Source organism: Molossus molossus, unplaced genomic scaffold (genome assembly GCF_014108415.1).
Source record: "Molossus molossus isolate mMolMol1 unplaced genomic scaffold, mMolMol1.p scaffold_m16_p_13, whole genome shotgun sequence".
Lineage (NCBI taxonomy): Eukaryota > Metazoa > Chordata > Mammalia > Chiroptera > Molossidae > Molossus > Molossus molossus.
Genome location: NW_023425348.1, coordinates 52,579,004 through 52,598,471, shown reverse-complemented (window position 1 = coordinate 52,598,471; position 19,468 = coordinate 52,579,004). Strand labels below are relative to the sequence as shown.

Below are 19,468 nucleotides of genomic sequence, written 5' to 3'. Positions count from 1 at the left end.
TGGGGAGCTATCTACTTCTTCAGCTTCAGACTTCGTTCAGGAAGTGATAGAGCAGGTTTCCCCTTGGCCTTGCACTAACCATCTTTCTTCCTTTCCCTTCTGACCCACCTGGACTGATCCTGCCCTGCCAGAGATCACCTCCTACACCATTGGATTGCCCTGCTGGCTGACTGCCCCATCACGGCGCACATGTACGAGGATGTGGCACTGATCAAAGACCACACACTTGTCAATTCCTTGATCCGCGTGCTGCAGACATTGCAGGAGTTCAATATCACGCTGGAGACGTCCCTTGTCAAGGGCATCGACATCTGACCTCTCAGCACCAGCTAGCAATAGGACTGAAAGACTTACCTGCAGCTCTGACCCGTCTTCTCCAAGGGACTTCAGCAAGTTGTGCAGGAGACGGAGAGGAGATGTACACTCACTGTAAAAAAGAAAACTAGAGGATTTTTGGAATAAATAATCTATTTTAGAGTTTATTTGCTGATTTGCTTTTTACACACTTTCATGTGAAAGAGTGATAGGGAGAGGGAGACGAGGTTGGTGCCGCTTATTTTGAAGCTGGTGCCCTCCCTTGCTGTGGCCGCGTGCTTGGGAGCCTGCGGCCTCCCTGGACTGAGGCTGGCACCGCATGTGGGGCAGATCTCCTACCTTGCCCTGCTGCGTCAGTGAGGCCATTCCACATCGTTTTTAAACTAATGTTTTCTATATTAACATTATTATGGAAATTTGGCTTTCCTGGGCCACACACAGGTGTGCTGAGTGGAAGTCCCAAGCTCCAATCAAAGGGATTTTTAGTAGTGTGTCTGCAAGCACTGATGAGTCCGCCCCACATCTTATTTTTTGTCAGTATTATTTGGGAAGAAGACATGCTGAGATGAATCAATGTGCAGAAAATCATGTTTCCTCTTGTCACGCAGTTGCGCAGAAGTAAACATAAGCATGTTTTAACAGGTTTTCCTTTTTTTCCGTATTATTTATTTAACCCTCCAATGTGTGTTTTAAGTCCTTTTTTCTTTTCTTTTTTCCTTTAGGAAAGGAAAAGCTTGTCTAACTGGCTATGTTATTGTTAAATTTATGTTGTTTTGCAACTTAGAAACCAGCTACAGTATGGCCCACTTAATAAAACACCTGAAACAAAACTGCATGGTTCCCTGATTTTTATGGGGGTTTATGAACAGTGGGCCATGGAGGGTGCAGCGTGGTCTGAGAGGACTGGGCTGCAGCATCGCTTCTCTCCCCCAGCCGGCTCAGAGCTGTGGACTGCCCAGGATGCCCCTGAGGGGCTGGTGTCTCCTGGGTCCTCCCCACTGCAGCACCAGGAGCTTTCATAGCTGTTTACTCAAATGGTTATTTGAGAGGGATGCAGACAAGGGTTATTTTCCTACTCTACAGAGGCGGAGGCTGAGACACAAGAGGGGAGAAGACCTGGCCAAGGTTGCAAAGATTGTCACTTGACTGAGACAGGATGAGCCATTTCTTGAAGGGTAAGGAAGACCAGGTGTGGGGACGTAGGACACTTGCGATCCTGTGTGCCCTCAGGAAAAAAGCTCTTTCTTGGGACAGGCTTACTTTTCCTGGGATGGCTGGTGGTGTAGCTTTATGAGAGTCTTGGGAACCAGCTTCCTTTCATTATATTCTTCAACCAGCTGCTTTGTGGAGGCAGGAAGCTCCAGTGATCAGGTAGAACATCTCAAACCAGTGTCCTCTTGTGTTTCCCTGGTCTCGCCCGTACTGTTCCCTCTGCCTGGAATGCTTTCCCTCATGCCCATTTCCTATTCATTGTTCATTTACTTTAGGAGCTACCCACTGTAAAGCCTTCCTTAATTCCTGCTGGCACAGTTCATCATTCCCTCATTGTGCTTCTGTAGGTTCTTAGATGTAGGTTGGCATTTCCTCTCCAGTTTTCATTGCCCACTTTCATGTTGGGCCCACTTCCTAGACCGAGCTCCTAGAGGGCAGAGAGGGTTTTTTCTTCATTTTCATCCTTGGTCTGGCAGGTGGTTTTGAAGAGATGACCAAAGGGACTGGAGGCTTTTAAGACAGCTGCAGTGCAGCATCCTTCAGGGAGGGGGCATTATTGGGATGCACTGCAGCTGTCTAATTGAAGGCCAATGGGAGTCTTCAGTTTTTGAAAGTGGAGGAGGGAAAGTGGGGAGAGGTGGACAGTGCATCTGGAGCTGGAAGGGGGATTGGCTGAGCAAGGTCAGCATGAACCTCAGTATATGTTATGTGTATTGTGGGCGTAGGCCAGAGATGCCCTTAAGCCATGCTTGACACACACACACCTGTTTTCCTCAGAACTCTGCAAGGCAAGTGTAGATTATCCCTGGTGTACAGGTGAGGAAAGCAAAGCTCAGAGTTTAATCACTTGCCCAAGGCCACACATATTTCATAAGTAGTTTGCAGTTACTGGAACTGTCTCACTTGTGGCTTTTTCATTGACTGCCACTCCCTTATTTGATGCAGGTCTCTGCTCAGATGTCATCAGAGAGACCTGCCCTGACTGCTCTAAAATACCAACAGGTCAGTGACATTTTATCCCCTTATTATGTTTTATTTTTCTTTCTAATACAACCATTATACGCATTGTTTACTAATTCTAACTACATGATTTATAAGAGAGGGACACGGTCCTCTTTGTTCACTAAGTAGTAACTGGTGCATGGTAAGTACCCAAAAAGTATCTGTGGAATAAATGAATTCATTGGCAGTGGTTAAGATCACAGACTGTGGAGCCAACATTCTTAGATTAAATCTTTGCTCTGCTGCTGTCGATAGAGCAAGCTTTCCCAAACCTCAGTTTACTCATCATCTATAAAATGGGAGTGGTGACAGGGCCTGTATCACAGGGTTGCTGCAAGGCCTGCATGGCTCTACCTGTATGCCTGCAACAGGGTCAGGGGTGTACTAAATGCACGATGAATGTTGGTGGTTATTGACCTATCATCTTAAGCCCTGCCCTAGTCCTTGACTGAGACCTAGACCTGAAAGGCAAGTGCTGTGGGGGAGTATGACACCAGGGGGGTACTGACCACGAAGGGTTCTGCTTGTCAGGAGTGACGTTGCATGTAGAGAGAACAGCGTGAGCAAAGGCATGGATGGAGCTGTGAAGGTGCTCGACAGGGAAGCTTACAGAAGTCTAGTGCTAGAGAAGAGTCCAAGGCAGAGGGGGCACTACCCCGGTCAAGAACAGAACTTCACCAGTCTCCCTAGAACTTCTCCATGCTCCCCTGTTCCCCATCGCGGTCCCAGCTACCTTCCTCCTCCCAACTTCCTGACATTTATAGTAATAATTTTGGTTTGAGCTTATTGTTGTATCACCAAGTGTGCATCCCTACACACTGTAGCTTTTAGTCTCTTTTCTAAAAAAACTTCATATAGCTTTTAAGGTTTTTTGTTTTTGTTTTTAAATCTAAAGAGTCCCTTCTACCCCCTACTTTTCTTTACAGTTTATCTGTTGAAGAACTTGGGCCATTGATCTATATTTTTCCACAGTGTGGATTTTGCTAATTTTATGCTGGTGGTACAGTTTACTGTGTTCCTTCATTCTCTGCCTTTTCTGCAAATCAATAGCTAGATCCAGAGACCTGATTTGCCTCAGGTTTGATTAGAATGTAGATGGTGGTGTGCTTGTTTATCAGGAGGCACGTCATGTCTATGTTCACTTTTTTTTATGTTAGCAGCCATTGATGCTCAATGCCTACATCCTGTAAGTAAGTCACTGGTGTATGGGGGGGAATGCAACATAGAGATATTCTAGTCTATCGTTTTGTTTTAATTTATTTGATGGAATAATTTTATAAGGAGATGGTGCCTCATCTATTTGATTTCTCAGAGTTTGTATAGGAAAGGCTGGATAAGTGCGTAATTCTTTTATTTACTCAACTTTTAAGATGATGAACTAGACTAGGCTCCTTGTTACCCTCAGAAGGTGGCAATTAAAAAAATATTATGATAAACTCAGGGGTTTAAATGTAGTTGATGGGTTTCATTCCATTGCAATTATTATTTTTTATCCTCACCCAAGGACATTTTTGCATTTATCTTCAGATAGAGCGGGAGGGAGAGAGGGAGGAAGAGAAGGAGAGAAACATTGATGTGAGAGAGACACATCGAGTGGCTGCCACCCACACAACCCCAACCTGGGCTGGGGACCAACTGCAACCGAGGTACGTGCCCTTAGCGGGAACTGAACCTGGGACTCCTCAGTCTGCGGGCTGACACTCTAACTGCTGAGCCAAACCGACCAGGGCCCATTGCAGTCATTATCATTGTTTCATTTTGGCTGTTGGGAGCCTCTTTAAGTTTGACACAACCCTGGTGGTTGCTTTCTGGTATTTCAACACTTGATCTTAGCCAAAAGGCCGAGAAGTGATGCTTTCTGGTATTTCAAGATGCCCCAGGTTCATCTTGTACATTTTCTATCCTAGAGTTAGAATCAGTGATTTCTCTAAGAAGCCAGGGGTTTCACATGTGTTTTACCCATCCCTGACGTATAAAGGCCACCCTGCCACCTCCTACCGTTCAGACTCAATGATCCTCGCAAAGATGGTGACTCTTTTTTTGTCTGCTGGTTCTCAGACAAAAGGAGTCCAAGTTACCCTGGTGGCAGCCAGAGTTTGTAGTTCAGTGTACTGGGACCTATAGAATGTAGTTCTGTGGTTCCTGGCAAGAGAGTGTACTTTTTAGGGATCAGTACTTCCAGCCCTACAGAACCCAGAGCTAAAGGAGCAGGAAGTACAATGTCCCTCAGTGGATCCTTGGAAGTGATTGTAACTGTTCACTCCTGCTTCTGCCTGTTGGTTCTGGGACCTATGTATTCTTCCTTAGGGACACAGTACCACATGTAAGTCTGATTTAATGCATTAGATCTTGAAGGATGGCCTGCCCCCATCCTTGCATATTATTGCCTCAGAGTATTGAAGCTAATGCTTCAGTTTTGCCTTCAGTGGGCCATTCAGTGCTCTTCAAAGTTGGCAACTTCTGGGTGGTGCAGTATTTGGATGGCCTAATATTATGGGCCCACCCCCTACCTTTCTTCCCCGTGAGGTGCACTGGTTGGATGCCATGCTGGATAGAATTCCATACCTGAGGATCAGTTCTCTAAGCTTCTGGATGTTGGTGCTATCTCAGGTTCTGTGGCACAAAACAGAATAACCTATTCCCAGAATAGATCTCTATCCCTGTGAGGAGGAACTGCTGACTCTCTCAGGATGGAAGGGGCCTGATATAGTTGAGTTGCCAACAAATAGATGGTTGGTCTCCTCAATAAATAGTGCCATATCTGGGGCTCAGCATTGATCTCTTCCTGGCAGATTGAACATTCAGAGGCAGCAGTAGCTAGATTAACTTTGGTACATGGGAGTCAGTGGTGTTTCTGATCCTCCTGATCCATAGGAATAGAAAAGAACACATTCACCAACTCAGGGCCACATACCATGTATGTGATGCCTGCGTAGTCTGCTCTAGCAGTGATAGCACATCCAGCACAACAGTTAGGGTTACTGCTTGGCTGAGCTGTGGCAGACTTGTTATTCTCTAGGGTTCATTTGGTTTTTCAGGGGCCAGACTAGTGAATTAAATGGAGATACAATAGGGACCACCATCCCTGTATCTTTTATGTTCTTGGTTGCTGGTTTGATTCCTAGTCAGGGCACATACCTGGGTTGTGGTTTGATCTCCAGTCAGGGAGCACATGGAAAACAACAGATTGATGTTTCTCTCTTTCTCCCTTCCTCTCTCTAAGCATATCCTCAGGTGATGATTAAAATACCCTTTAACATCTGTGGTGGTTATCATATCATTTTCCTCCTCAAATCTATTTACTATGATTAATTATATAAATAGATATAATATTAAACCATCCTTGCATTCTGAAGTGTATCCCATTTAATTATGATCCTGAATTCTGATTAATTTTTTTGTTTCAGTTTTTTAATTAATGGTCATAAATTATACTGATCTATAGTTTTCTCTTTTGTGTACAGTATTATAAAGTTTTGGTATTAATAATGTATTTGCTAAATAGAAGGGGGAGCACCAAAGGTCTTTATTGATTTTAGAGAGAGGAAGGGGAAGAAGGAGAGAAACATTGATGTAAAAGAAAAACATTGATTGGTTGCCTCCCATATGTACTCTGACCCAGGATCTCTGCAACCTGGGTATGTGCCCTGACTGGGAATTTAACCTGCTACCTTTCAGTGTATGGATGATGCTCCAGACAACTGAGCCACATGGGCCAAGGGTAGGTTTTTAGTTTTTATTTTTTTATCCTCACCAGAGGACATTTTTCCATTTTTTGTTCAGATAGAGTGGGAGGGAGAGAGAGAGAGAAACATTGATTTGAAAGGGACATATCAAGTGGCCGCCACCTGCACAACCAACCAGGGCCAGGGACAAACGGCAACCGAGGCATGTGCCCCCAGCAGGAATTGAACCTGGGTCTCTCTGGACCGCAGGCTGATGCTCTAACTGCTGAGCCAAACCGGCCAGGGCCAAGGGTAGGTTTTTAAACAAGAATTGTTATATTTATATTTTGGAAGAAGTATTCAGGATGAATACTCATTTTATCTCTTTTCCGCTAGACTGTAAGCTCTTTGAGGGCAGGTTTTACCTCTCAAGGAGGCATCTGATGCCAGATATCTTGGTATTGAGTAGCAAGTTATTTATCCTTTCTTCACTTCAATTCCTACATCTGAAAAATAAGGATAATGATGATATCTACTTCACAGAGTTGATATGAGGATTAAATGAGCTAATGTACACGAAGTACTTAGAATAGTGTGTGACATATAGTATTCATCAAATGTTAACTGTTATCATTTTTAAGTAAATATTTATTGGAAGGATTTTTAACTCTGTGTAAGCAAAAGAGAATGTTGTTGCAGTTTTTAGAACCATCGAATAAATGGAGTCCTGGCATTTACACCAAGATAGCATGAATTTTGTGAATAAAATTATCATTTATTATTTAGGCCACCTATCTTTCTCCCACCTCACTCAGAGAATCACCTGCTACTCAAAGTTTAATGGAGGATTATGTGGAACTGGATAGTAACATTTTTGGCTGTAAATAGCAGAAAACCCAATTCAAAAAAACCACAATGAGATACCACTGCACATCCATTGGGATGGCTATTATTAAAAAAAAAAAAAAAAAGCCTAAGCCAGAAAGTAAGTGTTGGTGAGGATCTGAAGAAATTGGAATGCTAGTGCATTGCTGGTGGGAGTGCAAAATGGTACAGCTACTATGGTAGACAGCATTGCCCATCCTCGAAAAATTAAAAATAGAATTACGTCCGGCCAGTGTGGCTGAGTGGTGAGAGTCGGCCCATGCACCAAGAGGTCGCCAGTTCGATTCCCAGTCAGGGCACATGCCCAGGTTGTGGGCCCAATCCCCAGTGGAGGACATGCCGGAAGTGGCCAGTCTATGTTCTCGCTCATCCTTATTTCCATCTCTCTCACTCCCTCTCCCTTCCTCTCTCTAAAAAACCAATAAAGAGCCCTGGCCGGGTTGGCTCAGTGGTTAGAGAGTCGGCCTGCGGTCCAGAGAGACCCAGGTTCGGTTCCTGCATGTGCCTCAGTTGCAGTTTGTCCCCGGCCCTGGTTGGGTTGTGCGGGTGGCAAACCACTCGATGTGTCCCTTTCACATCGATGTTTCTCTCTCTCCCTCCCTCCCACTCTATCTGAACAAAAAATGAAAAAATGTCTCTTGTTGAGGGTAAAAAAAAAACAATAAAGAAAAACAATTTTTAAAAAAAATAGAATTACCATATGATCCAGCAGTTTCACTCCTTGGTATATAATAAAAAGGACCAAAAGCAGAGACACAAACAGATATTTGTACACCCACGATTATAGCAGTATTACTCAACGATAACCAAAGGGTGAAGCAATCCATTGACAGATGAACAGATAAACAAAATGTTGTGTACACATACAATGGAATATTATTCAGCTTTAAAAAAGGAAGGAAATTCTGACACATGCTACAATATGGATGAATCTTGAAGATATGCTGCATAAAATAAGTCAGTTACAAATACTGTACGAGGAGGTACTTACAGTAGTCAAATTTACAGAAACGGAAAATCGAATGGTGGTTGCCAGCTGGGATAGTGAATGAGTAATTCTTGTTTAATAGGTAGAGTTTCAGTTTTGCAAGATGAAAAAGATCTAGAGGTAAATGGTGGCAATCGTTGCACAACAATATAAATATACTTAATGCCACTCAATTGTACACTTGAAAATGGTTAAAGGGGTAATTTTTACATATATTTTACCACAATTTAAAAAGTAAAAATAAAAAATAAATTAAAAAAAGAAACCTATTAAAAAAATAAGGACATGTATCGGCACATACCACTGGAGGTGCTAAGGTGGGGAGTGCCTTCAGATTGGCTTCTCAGTGTTTCTCTTGGCTTACCCTCTTCTGGTTGGTTTTAAGAAGGCTGTCCCTTTTTCTCATTCACCACAGTAACATCACAGGAAGAAGAGAGAACTCTTCCATTCCAGCCTTTCAAACAAAGGACCTGAGATTCACTGTAATTGGAACACTGTCAAATGCTTATCTCTGAACCAATGACTGTTGCAAGGGGAATGAAATGAAAGATATTGATTGTCTGAGGCCAATTCCAGAGCCTGAAGTTGAAGGTGGTGCAGCTTCCGTCCTAGGAAGTGGGAGGCCAGGGGGAGTGATGAATATCTGTTAGGAAAGAGGAAGGAGCACATAGGGATGGGTAAATAACCAAACAAATTTACTACCTCATATCCAGCTCAGACATATTGAAAAAGGTTTTCAGGAGATGTGAAAGCCATCCATGGAGGAGAAATTAATGTGTGTGCAAGAGCAGATGGGTTTTCCTTTCTGCATTAGTCCTCAGGATCTGCTAACCTGCAGACTTGAGTACTTTCACACATAGCTCATTGTGTTTTTTGGAGACATCTCAGCAAACACCTTTTTCCTTGGGGTATAGTGATATTTATTAATTAAGACGTTGCACTTCATCTATTCAAATAGTTATTGAGACAGACTTCATGTCTTTCAGGCAAAGAGAGCAATGTATACAAAAGAAAAGATGTATAAGGGGGAAAGTGACAAGCTCCTTATACAACAGTTTGATGTTACTGGAGCATAGCCTATAGGAGAGAAGTGAGAAAAAGTAAAATGAAATGGAATCATAAAGTTCTTTGGCTAGGCAGTTCTTGTTTCAACTTATTTATTGAAGTAAAACACACACAATAATATGCATGAGGTGCATAAGCTTCAGCCAACATCTCAGCCAACATGTTTACATATGTACACATCCATATACGTCTGGATCTAACTGAACATTTTCAGTATTCCAGGAGGTTCCTTCATGCTCCTTCCTAGTCAATACCCATTCCCAGAGGAAACTACTGTTTATGGCCTCTGTTGCTATTAATTAGTTCTACCAGTTCTTAAATTCCACAGAGGTGGAATTATATAATATGTACCCTTTTGTATCTGGCCTCTTTCACTCAGTGTAATGGTCATGAGATGCCTCCATGTTGTGGCTTGTATCAGAGTTGGATCATTCTGTTGCTCCATAGTATTCCATTGAATGAATAGTCCACAATTTGTTTGTGCATTCTCTAGTTGGTGGACATTTGTGTTATTTTCAGTTCTGTGCTAGTGTAAATACAGCTATTAACATTCTTGTACATGTCCTTTGGTGCACATATGCACTAATTTCTCTGGGGTATATACCTAGAAGTGGGTAGGCATGTTTTGCTATAGTAGATACAGCCAAACAGTTCTCCAGAGTGGTTATATCAAGGGAGTTTTGACTTTAGCCCAAGGAAGACTGGAAATGATATGATGAAATTTACATTTCACTCTGGCAGCCACTGTGGAAGATACACCGAAAGAGTGATATTCTAGTCAGGGAAACCAGTAAGGAACCATGACTAGGAGCAGTAGACCAGGTATGGGATGATGAGGCCCTGAGCTCAGGCAGCTTGCATGGAGGAAGAAGTTGGTTTTAAGAGATAGTAAGAAGGTAGACTTGATGTTTTTGAATGTGATTGGGAAGGGAGAGAATGAAGTCCAAGTTGCCTGCCAGGTCTCTGAGCTGGTGTTGGCAGCATGGAGGTGGACTTCTCTAAGGGAGAGCACATTGAGAAGGAGCAGGTTTGAGGGAGATGAGCTCCCTTTAGAATAAATTGAATCTGAGGGACCTATGGGAGATACAGGTGGAGGTATCCAGTAGGCAACTGGATGTACAGGACTAAAGCTAAGGGGAGAGATCCAAACTGGAGATTTCTATTATGGAATCAAGAGAATGAGTGAGAGGATTCCAAAATGGCAGCAGAGTGAATGGAAGCTACACAGACCATCTCCCAGGACCAAACTGGAATTACAACAAAAATAAAGACAAATCGTCAGGAAAAAGCAACAGAAAAGCAGCTTGGAGGACCATATAACCAGGGACACTGACTCAATCCTGGTAGGACTGCGGAGGCGCGAGAGGGGGGCTGGGAGCCCATGGTGGGCAGCGGTCTTAGCTGTAAGCAGCGCCCTCAGGGGTACACTCTCAAGCGGCTCCACAGTGCAGAGCTGGGATAGACACTAAAATAGCCACAGCAACTCACCTTGGGCTCCAGCAGAGGGAGGGTGGACTGGACTGGAACTGTTTGGGGACACTCAGGATTTGGAGGGCGCTCAGAGCTTTTGCTGAGTTGTGGCCACGCAGGACAGTGATCATCTTACTCCTTCCCAGGGCTCTGGGAAGAGGCGGCCGCCCCTCCTTCGGGATTCAACCCCACCCTGTGGCCACTGAAATGCAAATTGAGGCTCATTAACAACCAGCATCTGCCCCACGCTTGGGAAATCCCCTTACACTGAACACCTGAGGGAGTTTTTCATTCAACTGAGAAGCCAAAGCTCTTCAAGTAACTGTGACTAATACCCTCCAGGCAACAAGCTAGAGAATAACTGAGCCATTCTTGGGCTTGCAACTCTGCCCAGGAAGGTAAGACTTGACAGTGGTGTTTAATGTGGGTCTTCTCACGCTCATCCAAACCCAGTAGAGAGTGCCACAAACAGCAGAACACCAACACCCACAGGGAAAATTTGGCAGGCTCCAAAGCCCACTGAGATAGCCAAAATGGTGAAACAAAGGAACAAATGCCAAATGAAAGAACAAGAGACCTCTACCGAAGATGAGATAAATGAGGTGCAGTTAAGCAAGTTAACAGAACTAGAATTCAGAGCCATGATCTTGAGGAAGCTCAACAGCATGTGTAAGGACATGAGCACCATGAGTAAAGACATAGAAATGTTGAAAATCAACCAGTTGGAAATTAAAAACCACCAAGAAGAAATGAAGAATGACATATCAGAAATAAAGAACACATTGGAAGGTCTAAATAGCAGAGTAGAGGAAGTGGAGGACCAGATCAGTGAATTAGAAGACAGGGTAGCCCTGGCCGGTTTGGTTCAGCGGTTAGAGCGTCGGCCTGCGGTCCTGAGAGACCCGGGTTCGGTTCCCGCTAGGGGCACGTACGTATGGTTGCAGTTTGTCCCCGGCCCTGGTCGGTTGTGCGGGTGGCAGCCGCTCGATGTGTCCCTTTCACATCAATGTTTCTCTCTCTCTCTCTGTTCCTCTCTCTCCCTCCCACTCTACCTGAACAAAAAATGGAAAAAATGTCCTCGGGTGAGGATAAAAAAAAAAAAAAGAAGACAGGGTAGAAAAAAATCAGCCAATCAGAAAACCAAAAGGAAAAAACAATTTAAAAAAAGTAAGACAGCTTAAGAGAACTGTGGGACAACTGGAAACGTAATATATTCACATCATAGGAGTCCCCGAAGAAGAAGAAAATGAGCAAGGGTTAGAGAATATATTTGAAGAAAGATTGACAGAAAACTTCCCTAATTTGGTGAAGGTAGGAGGCATTCAAGTTCAAGAAGCACAGAGAGTCCCAAGTAAGAACCCAAACAGGCCCACACCAAGTAATCAAAATGCCAAAAATTAAAGACAAAGAGAGAATCCTGAAAGCAGCAAGAGATAAGCAACAAGTTACCTAGGAACTTGTTACAAGTTACAAAGGAACCCCCATAAGGCTCTCAGCTGACTTCTCAACAGAAACACTACAGGCCAGAAGGGAATGGCATGAGGTACTCAAGGTCATGAAAAACAAGGATCTGAATCCAAGACTACTCTACCCAGCAAGGATATCATTCAAAATAGAAGGTCAAATAAAGAGCTTCCCAGACAAAAAAAAAAGGCTAAGGGAATACATTAGCACCAAACCAGCACTGCAAGAAATGTTAAAAGGACTGCTGTAATTAGCCGGAGAAATAGGAAGAAAAATATAACCACACTAAACAAAAATGGCAATAAATATATACATATCAATTATCACCTTAAATGTAAATGGATTGAATGCAACCATAAAAAGACAGAGAGGAGCTGATTGGATAAGAAAGCATGACTCATATATATGTTGTTTACAAGAGACCCACCTCACAACAAAACACTCACATAGGTTGAAAGTAAAGGGATGGAAAAAGATCCTCCAAGCAAATGGAAAGGAAGAAAAAAGCTGGGATAGCAATAATCATATCTGATAAAATAGATTTCAAAACGAAGGCCATAACTAGAGACAAAGAAGGCCACTACATAATATTGAAGGGATCTATCCAACAGGAAGATATAACTTTGATAAACATATATGCAGTCAATATAGGAGCAACAAAATATATTAAAAATCTTCTAGAAGATTTCAAAGGAGAAGTCAATCAATAGCAATACAATCATAGCAGGGGACTTCAACATCCTGCTGACATCACTTAATAGATCCTCTAGACAAAAAATTAACAAGGAAACAGAGACTCTAAATAAAACACTAGACCAAATGGATTTAATAGATATATACAGAGATTTCACCCCAAAACTACAGAATTCACATTCTTCTCAAGTGCACATGGGACATTCTCAAAGATAGACCACATGTTAGGACACAAACTAAGTCTCTACAATTTCAAGAAGATTGAAATCATATCAAGCATCTTCTCAGATCACAATGGCGTGAAACTAGAAATCAACTGCAACAAGAACATGCAAAAACATTTGAACACATGGAGGCTAAATAGCATGTTATTAAACAATGAATGGGTTACCGAGGAGATCAAGGAAGAAATTTCAAAACTTCCTGGAAACCAATGGAAATGAACACACAATAACACAAAAGCTATGGGATGCAGCGAAAGCAGTTCTGAGAGCGAAGTTCATAGCACTACAGGCCTACCTCAAGAAACAGTAAAAATCTCTAATAGACTATCTAACCTCACAACTTAAAGAACTAGAAAGTAAACAAAAAGAAAACCCCAGAGCAAGTAGAAGAAAGGAAATAGTAAAGATCAGAGCAGAAATAAATGACATAGAGACCAAAAAAACAATTCAAAGGATCAATGAAACAAAGAGCTGGTTTTTCAAAAAGATAAACAAGATTGATGGACTCTTAGCTAGACTCACCAAGAAACAAAGAGAGAGAACCCAAATAGACAAAATCAGAAATGAAAGAGGAGAAGTAACAACTGACACTACAGAAATACAAAAGATCGTTAACAACTACTACGAACAATTATATGCCAACAAATTTGACAATCTAAGTGAAATGGACAAATTTCTAGAAACACATAATCTCTCAAAACTGGACCGGGAAGAGATAGAAAACTTGAACAGACCAATAACAACTAAGGAAGTTGAAGATGTAATCAAGACTCTCCCAGCAAACAAAAGCCCAGGCCTCGATGCCGTCACGGGAGAGTTTTACCAAACATTCGAAAAAGAACTAACACCTGTTCTCCTCAAACTATTTCAAAAAATTCAAGAAGAAGGAAGACTTCCAAACTCGTTTTATGAGGCCAGCATTCTAATTCCAAAACCAGAAAAAGACACTACAAAGAAAGAAAACTACAGGCCAGTATCTCTGATGAACATAGACGCCAAAATCCTGAGCAAAATACTAGCAAATCGGATCCAGCAATACATCAAAAAAATTATCCACCATGGCCAAGTGGGATTCATCCCAGGAATGCAAGGCTGGTACAATATTCGCAAATCAGTAAATGTGATACCCCATATAAATAAGCTGAAGAATAAAAACCACATGATCATATCAATAGATGCCGAAAGAGCCTTCAACAAAATCCGGCATCCATTTCTGATAAAAATGCTCAGCAATGTGAGAATAGAGGGATCATATCTCGACATAATAAAGGCCATATATGAAAGACCTCGAGCCAACATCATACTCAGTGGGCAAAAATTAAAAGCATTTCCCTTAAGAACAGGAACAAGGCAAGGATGCCCACTTTCGTCACTCTTATTTAACATAGTACTGGAAGTCTTAGCCACAGCAATCAGACAGGAAGAAAAAATAAAAGGGATCCAAATTGGAAAGGAGGAAGTGAAACTCATTAATAGCAGAGGACATGATACTATACGTAGAAAACCCCAAAGACTCCATCAAAAATTTACTAGACTTAATAAATGAATATGGCAAAGTAGTAGGATACAAAATTAACGTCAAGAAATCGATGGCATTCTTATACACCAATGATGAACTCACAGAAAGACAAACTAAGAAAATAATCCCATTTACCATTGCTGCAAAAATAATTAAGATACCTAGGAATAAACTTAACCAATGAAATAAAGGACCTATTTGCAGAAAACTACAGGTCATTGAAAAAAGAAATAGAGGAAGATATAAAAAAGTGGAAGCATATACCTTGTTCATGGATTGGAAGACTTAACATCATTAAAATGTCCATACTACCCAAAGCAATCTATAGATTCAATGCAATCCCCATCAAAATACCAACAACGTACTTCACAGAACTAGAACAAATACTTCAAAAGTTCATATGAAACCAAAAAAGACCTCAAATAGTCACAGCAATCTTGAAAAAGAAGAACAAAGTTGGAGGAATCACATTACCATTTTTCAGGTTATACTACAAAGCCACTGTAATCAAAACAGCCTGGTGCTGGCACAAGAACAGGCATATAGACCAGTGGAACAGAACAGAGAACCCAGAAATGGACCCAAGGCAATATGCTCAATTAATATTTGACAAAGATGGCAAGAGCATACAGTGGAGTAAAGACAGCCTTTTTAATAAATGGTGTTGGGAAAATTGGACAACTACATGCAAAAAAAAATGAAACTAGACCATCAACTTACACCATACACAAGAATAAACTCAAAATGGATAAAAGACTTAAATGTGACTCATGAATCCATAAAAATCCTAGAAGAAACCAGGCAACAAAATTTCAGATATCATACGCAGCAGAATTTTCACTGATACATCACCTAAGGTAACATAAACAAAGGAGAAAATGAACACATGGGACTACATCATACTAAATACTTCTGCACAGCAAAAGATACAATCATCAAAATGGAAAGGCAGCCCACTGTATGGGAGAGCATAATTGCCAATGATATATCAGGTAAGGGGTTATTTTCCAATATATAGAGAGTGCTTATACAACTCAACAAAAGGAAGACAAAGAATCCAATTAATAAATGGGCAGAGGACACCTCTCCAAACAGGACATGCAAATGGCTGAGAGACATATTAAAAAATGCTCAACATCACTAATCATCAGAGAGATGCAAATTAAAACAACATTGAGGTATTACCTCACACCTGTCAGAATGGCCGCCATTAACAAATCATCAAACAACAAGTGTTGGTGAGGGTGTGGAGAAAAGGGGACTCTAGTACACTGCTGGTGGGAATGCAGACTGGTGCAGCCACTATGGAAAACAGTATGGTGTTATCTCAAAAAATTAAAAATTGAATTGCCATTTGACCCAGTGATCCCACTTCTAGGAATATACCCTAAGAAGCTTGAAACACCAATCAGGAAGAATATATGTACCACCATGTTCATAGCAGCACTATTTACAATAGCTAAGATCTGGAAACAGCCCAAATGTCCATCAGTAGACGAAAGGATAAAAAAAGCTGTGGTACATATACACAATGGAATACTATGCAACTGTAAGACAGAAAAATCTCTTATCCTTTGAGACGACATGGAGGGACCTGGAAAGTATTATCCTAAGCGAAACAAGCCAAACAGAGAAAGACAAGTATCGTATGATCTCATTTATTTGTGGGATATAATGAACATAACAGTCTGAGGAATGGGGTAGTCCCAGAGACGTGGAAGTGGGGTACAGACTGACGATCCCCAGAAGAGGGGGTGGTGTGGGAGAGATAAACCACAGAATTTATATGCATGTATGCATGAACAATGGACATGGACAACAAAGCTGGGAACGGGGCAGGGAAGCCGGGGGAGGGAGGAATCTGGGGGGAAAAGGAGAAACATCTGTAATAAAAATAAATAAATAAAATTAAAAAACATTTTAAAAAAAGAGAATGAGTGAACCATGGGGAAGAGAGTGTGAAAAGGGAATCCCAAGAAGATAACCAGGAAGGCTTTCCCTGAGAGGCAGGAGGAAAACCAGAAGTTTGCCTACAATGAGTGATAAAAACTCCAGGGGAGTGAGATTTTCCAAAAGGAGTTTCCAGAGTCAAGTAAGATGGTCATTGAAAGATATCCTGTGAATACAGCGTTTAATCTAGTCATTCGTGGTGCAGGGCACCCAGGATTCTCCGTTTCAACAGTCTGGTATCAGAAGCCCACACCAATGAGACTGGGCTGGCTGGCTGGGCTGCCTCTCCCCTCAGTCCTGTTCCATAGCCTGTCAGAGGAGGGGAGAAGAAGAGGGAGAGGGAAATGCAGCTTCAGCCTGCGGCCTTTTGGTGTCATTTGAGGGGACCTCAGCTGGACAGTAGAGGGCAGGCAGCAGCTAGTGCATGGCCCACCAAGTTCCTCCTGACATTGGAACACCGAAAACATTGACATTTGAACACAAATGTCCCCTGGAGCCTGTCCCCGGTGGAAATTCCCATTTGTAAACCATATTGACTTTAATCTGAAGTGTCAAAAAGGTTGCCCAGGACTCTGGGAGCCACCCAGCTGAAAGCACATTTGTATGAAGGTTAGGGCAAACAAAATGGAATTCAGAACATTTTTTAAGATCTGCGCCAGTGTGAACTTTTCCAGGAAACATGGCAAAAATGGACCCTCAGGCTCAAAAGCACTGGGTCTTATCATTATTCATTTGTATTCTTATTGAAATATATATAAATATATACCGAAATATATATAAACCTGGGCAAACGGTGAAGGGAAAGAACAGCACATGTCTTATTTCTTTAACAGGCACAGGGCTGGAGGAGGCTTCTGTAGAGTTTAATAGGCAGCTTTATGTATTTATATGCTTTGACTGGAGCTAAAGAGCTCTGTGCCACACAATGGGCAGTTTCTAGTTGGATTTTAAAAGAAAATAACTTTGATCATTTCAAAAGCAATGAAGCCTGATGCAGCGAAGAGAAAAGAGGGCGGTAATTTATGGCTACCATTAAGGACACAAAGACAAAGGCAGAGGGAACGTTTCACTAAGTGAAGATTTACAAATGTGTAAAATCCACCCTTATGCCTAGAAAAAGCCGAGTATCTCTGTCCACCAAACAAAAGGGGGTGGGAGGGAGGGGCGAAAGACAGAAAAAGGGATGCAACCTGCCTGCCTTCACTGGGGATGAAAAGGTCAAAAGAAAAACAACCACAGAAAAGTTATTTTCTCAGGTTCTTCATCAGGCAGCAGCACTAGCAACTGGAGCCCAAAGAGACAGTCTCAGACTGGGCACCATGATCGTGGGAGGGACAAGGACAGCAGGGGAAAGGTGCAGAGCAGGGAGCCCTGGGAGGGGGCTGGACCCTGGGAAGATGTTTTTTGTGATGTTTATTTTTTCCTAATTGTCAAAGGAATGAATAGATGGAGATGTAGACACAGATATAGATATAAATACAGATATACACAAATGCACATGTATATATTCATAGGAGAAATTTTAATAAATGCAGAGAAGCTCAAAGAACATAAAAATCCCTGAGTATGGTGTTCATTGCATCTAGGAATTATTGCTACATTTGTTCCTGGAGTGACTGCCGAGTGTGGTGGGTCCGGTCTTCTATGCCTAGGGTGGTGTGGGAAGGCCCTGTGCAGTGTGCTCCCTTATAAGGACGTCTTGCTTGGCGGGCCAGGTGACAGGCGCTCCCTGTATTTGCAGCTGGCTGGACCTGATGTTTGTGAGTTCTGGTGGTCATAGATATCACCTGTGCTGCAGGCAAAACTGGGGCTCTATCTTGTCCCTTGTGGTTCACCCTTGACCTCTAGCCCCCTTCTCCATTTCGGCTATCCTGAAGGTATATTTAACTGGTTTTCAGTGAAGTAAACATTTTCTGCTGTGATTCTGGGCCCAGTAGTGGGCCAGAGAGACAGCCTCAGCATGCCTCATGGTGGGACAAGTGGGTCACGGGCCTGCAGAGGGCTGTGGTGGGCAATCAGAGAGCCTGAACTGGGTGAAATAGAGAGGGGTGCAGAGGGTGTGCTGAGGGGAGCAGAGAAGCTGGGGTCACCCTCTTCACTAAGTTGTCCTGAGTGTCAGATGTGTGTGGAGTCACCCCTCTCCATCCACCCTCACCCCTCCCACGTGGAGAGGCGGAAAGCCCCATAGGTGGCTTTGGAGTTGAATTCCCCAGGACACTTTCTGGGTGCCCCGTGTCCAAATATTTCAGGCTATAAGGGCTGTCTACTCGCACGTGAGACCGGGTCAAGTTGTAGGACACTGCAAACAGAGCAGGAGGCTTTGAGGACTGCAGGGAGATGGGAGTGAGGGAGTCACGGCCCTCGGCAGGCTGACAGCCACCCTCAGGCCACCGTGGCCGCGCCCCCTGCGCCCCAATCGAGGGGGAAGGGAAGGGGCCGGGAGGGGCGGCACTGCCCCCGCGCCGCCCGCCCGGCCCGGAGGACCGTGTGAAAATGAGGCCGGGGCTCGGGGGCCGGGCGGGGCCAGGCCGGGGTGTCAGAGCGCGGCGGGCTGGGCGCCCGCACACACCTCCCGAAGCCGCTGCTGTGCTCGCAGCCCGCGCCACCGCCTCTGCCCGCAACCGCCGCGCCTTCCATGGGGGTCCGGGGCCGCGGCTTTCCTGGGGCGGCCCAGGCGCTGCTGCTGCTGCTGCTGCTGCCGCCGCCGCCGCTGCTGACGGCAGCTGTCCTGCCCAGCCCGGCCCATGTCCTGGAGCTGGCGGAGGGTGAGTGTCTGGCCGCAGGGGCACACCTGGCAGGCGGGCGGGCTCCGGGAAGGGAGTCCTGGGTCCCCCGTGGGGTCGACCGGGGCGGGCCGGCCAGGCTGTGGGCTGCGCTGCCGGAGCTTCGTGTGGCCCCCGCTCCCCTGGGACCCTCACCCGCCGGCCAGGCCAAGGCGCCACCAGCCACCGCTGGGGCTAGAGGCCCAGGGCCCGGTACCGTAGCGGCCTCGGACCCGGGGCTGATGACAGTTCCT

The 19,468-nt window shown here is 43.8% G+C and overlaps 2 protein-coding genes across 6 annotated transcripts in view; both read left to right on the top strand.

Annotated features, from left to right (window-relative positions):
* The window catches only part of DENND5A (DENN domain containing 5A), a 111,250-nt gene extending 110,105 nt beyond the window's left edge, over positions 1–1,145 (top strand). For 2 of the 3 annotated variants that reach the window (XM_036258062.1, XM_036258061.1), the window contains exon 23: positions 132–1,145. In XM_036258062.1, the coding sequence (XP_036113955.1) occupies positions 132–315 (184 nt within the window). In that variant the 3' untranslated portion in view covers positions 316–1,145. The remainder of the gene's footprint in view (positions 1–131) is intronic. The other variant, XM_036258063.1, reaches the window with a different exon arrangement.
* A 17,942-nt stretch (positions 1,146–19,087) lies between these two features.
* The window catches only part of SCUBE2 (signal peptide, CUB domain and EGF like domain containing 2), a 64,245-nt gene continuing 63,864 nt past the window's right edge, over positions 19,088–19,468 (top strand). For all 3 annotated transcript variants that reach the window (XM_036258065.1, XM_036258064.1, XM_036258066.1), the window contains exon 1: positions 19,088–19,217. In XM_036258065.1, coding sequence (XP_036113958.1) covers positions 19,088–19,217 — 130 coding nt within the window. The remainder of the gene's footprint in view (positions 19,218–19,468) is intronic.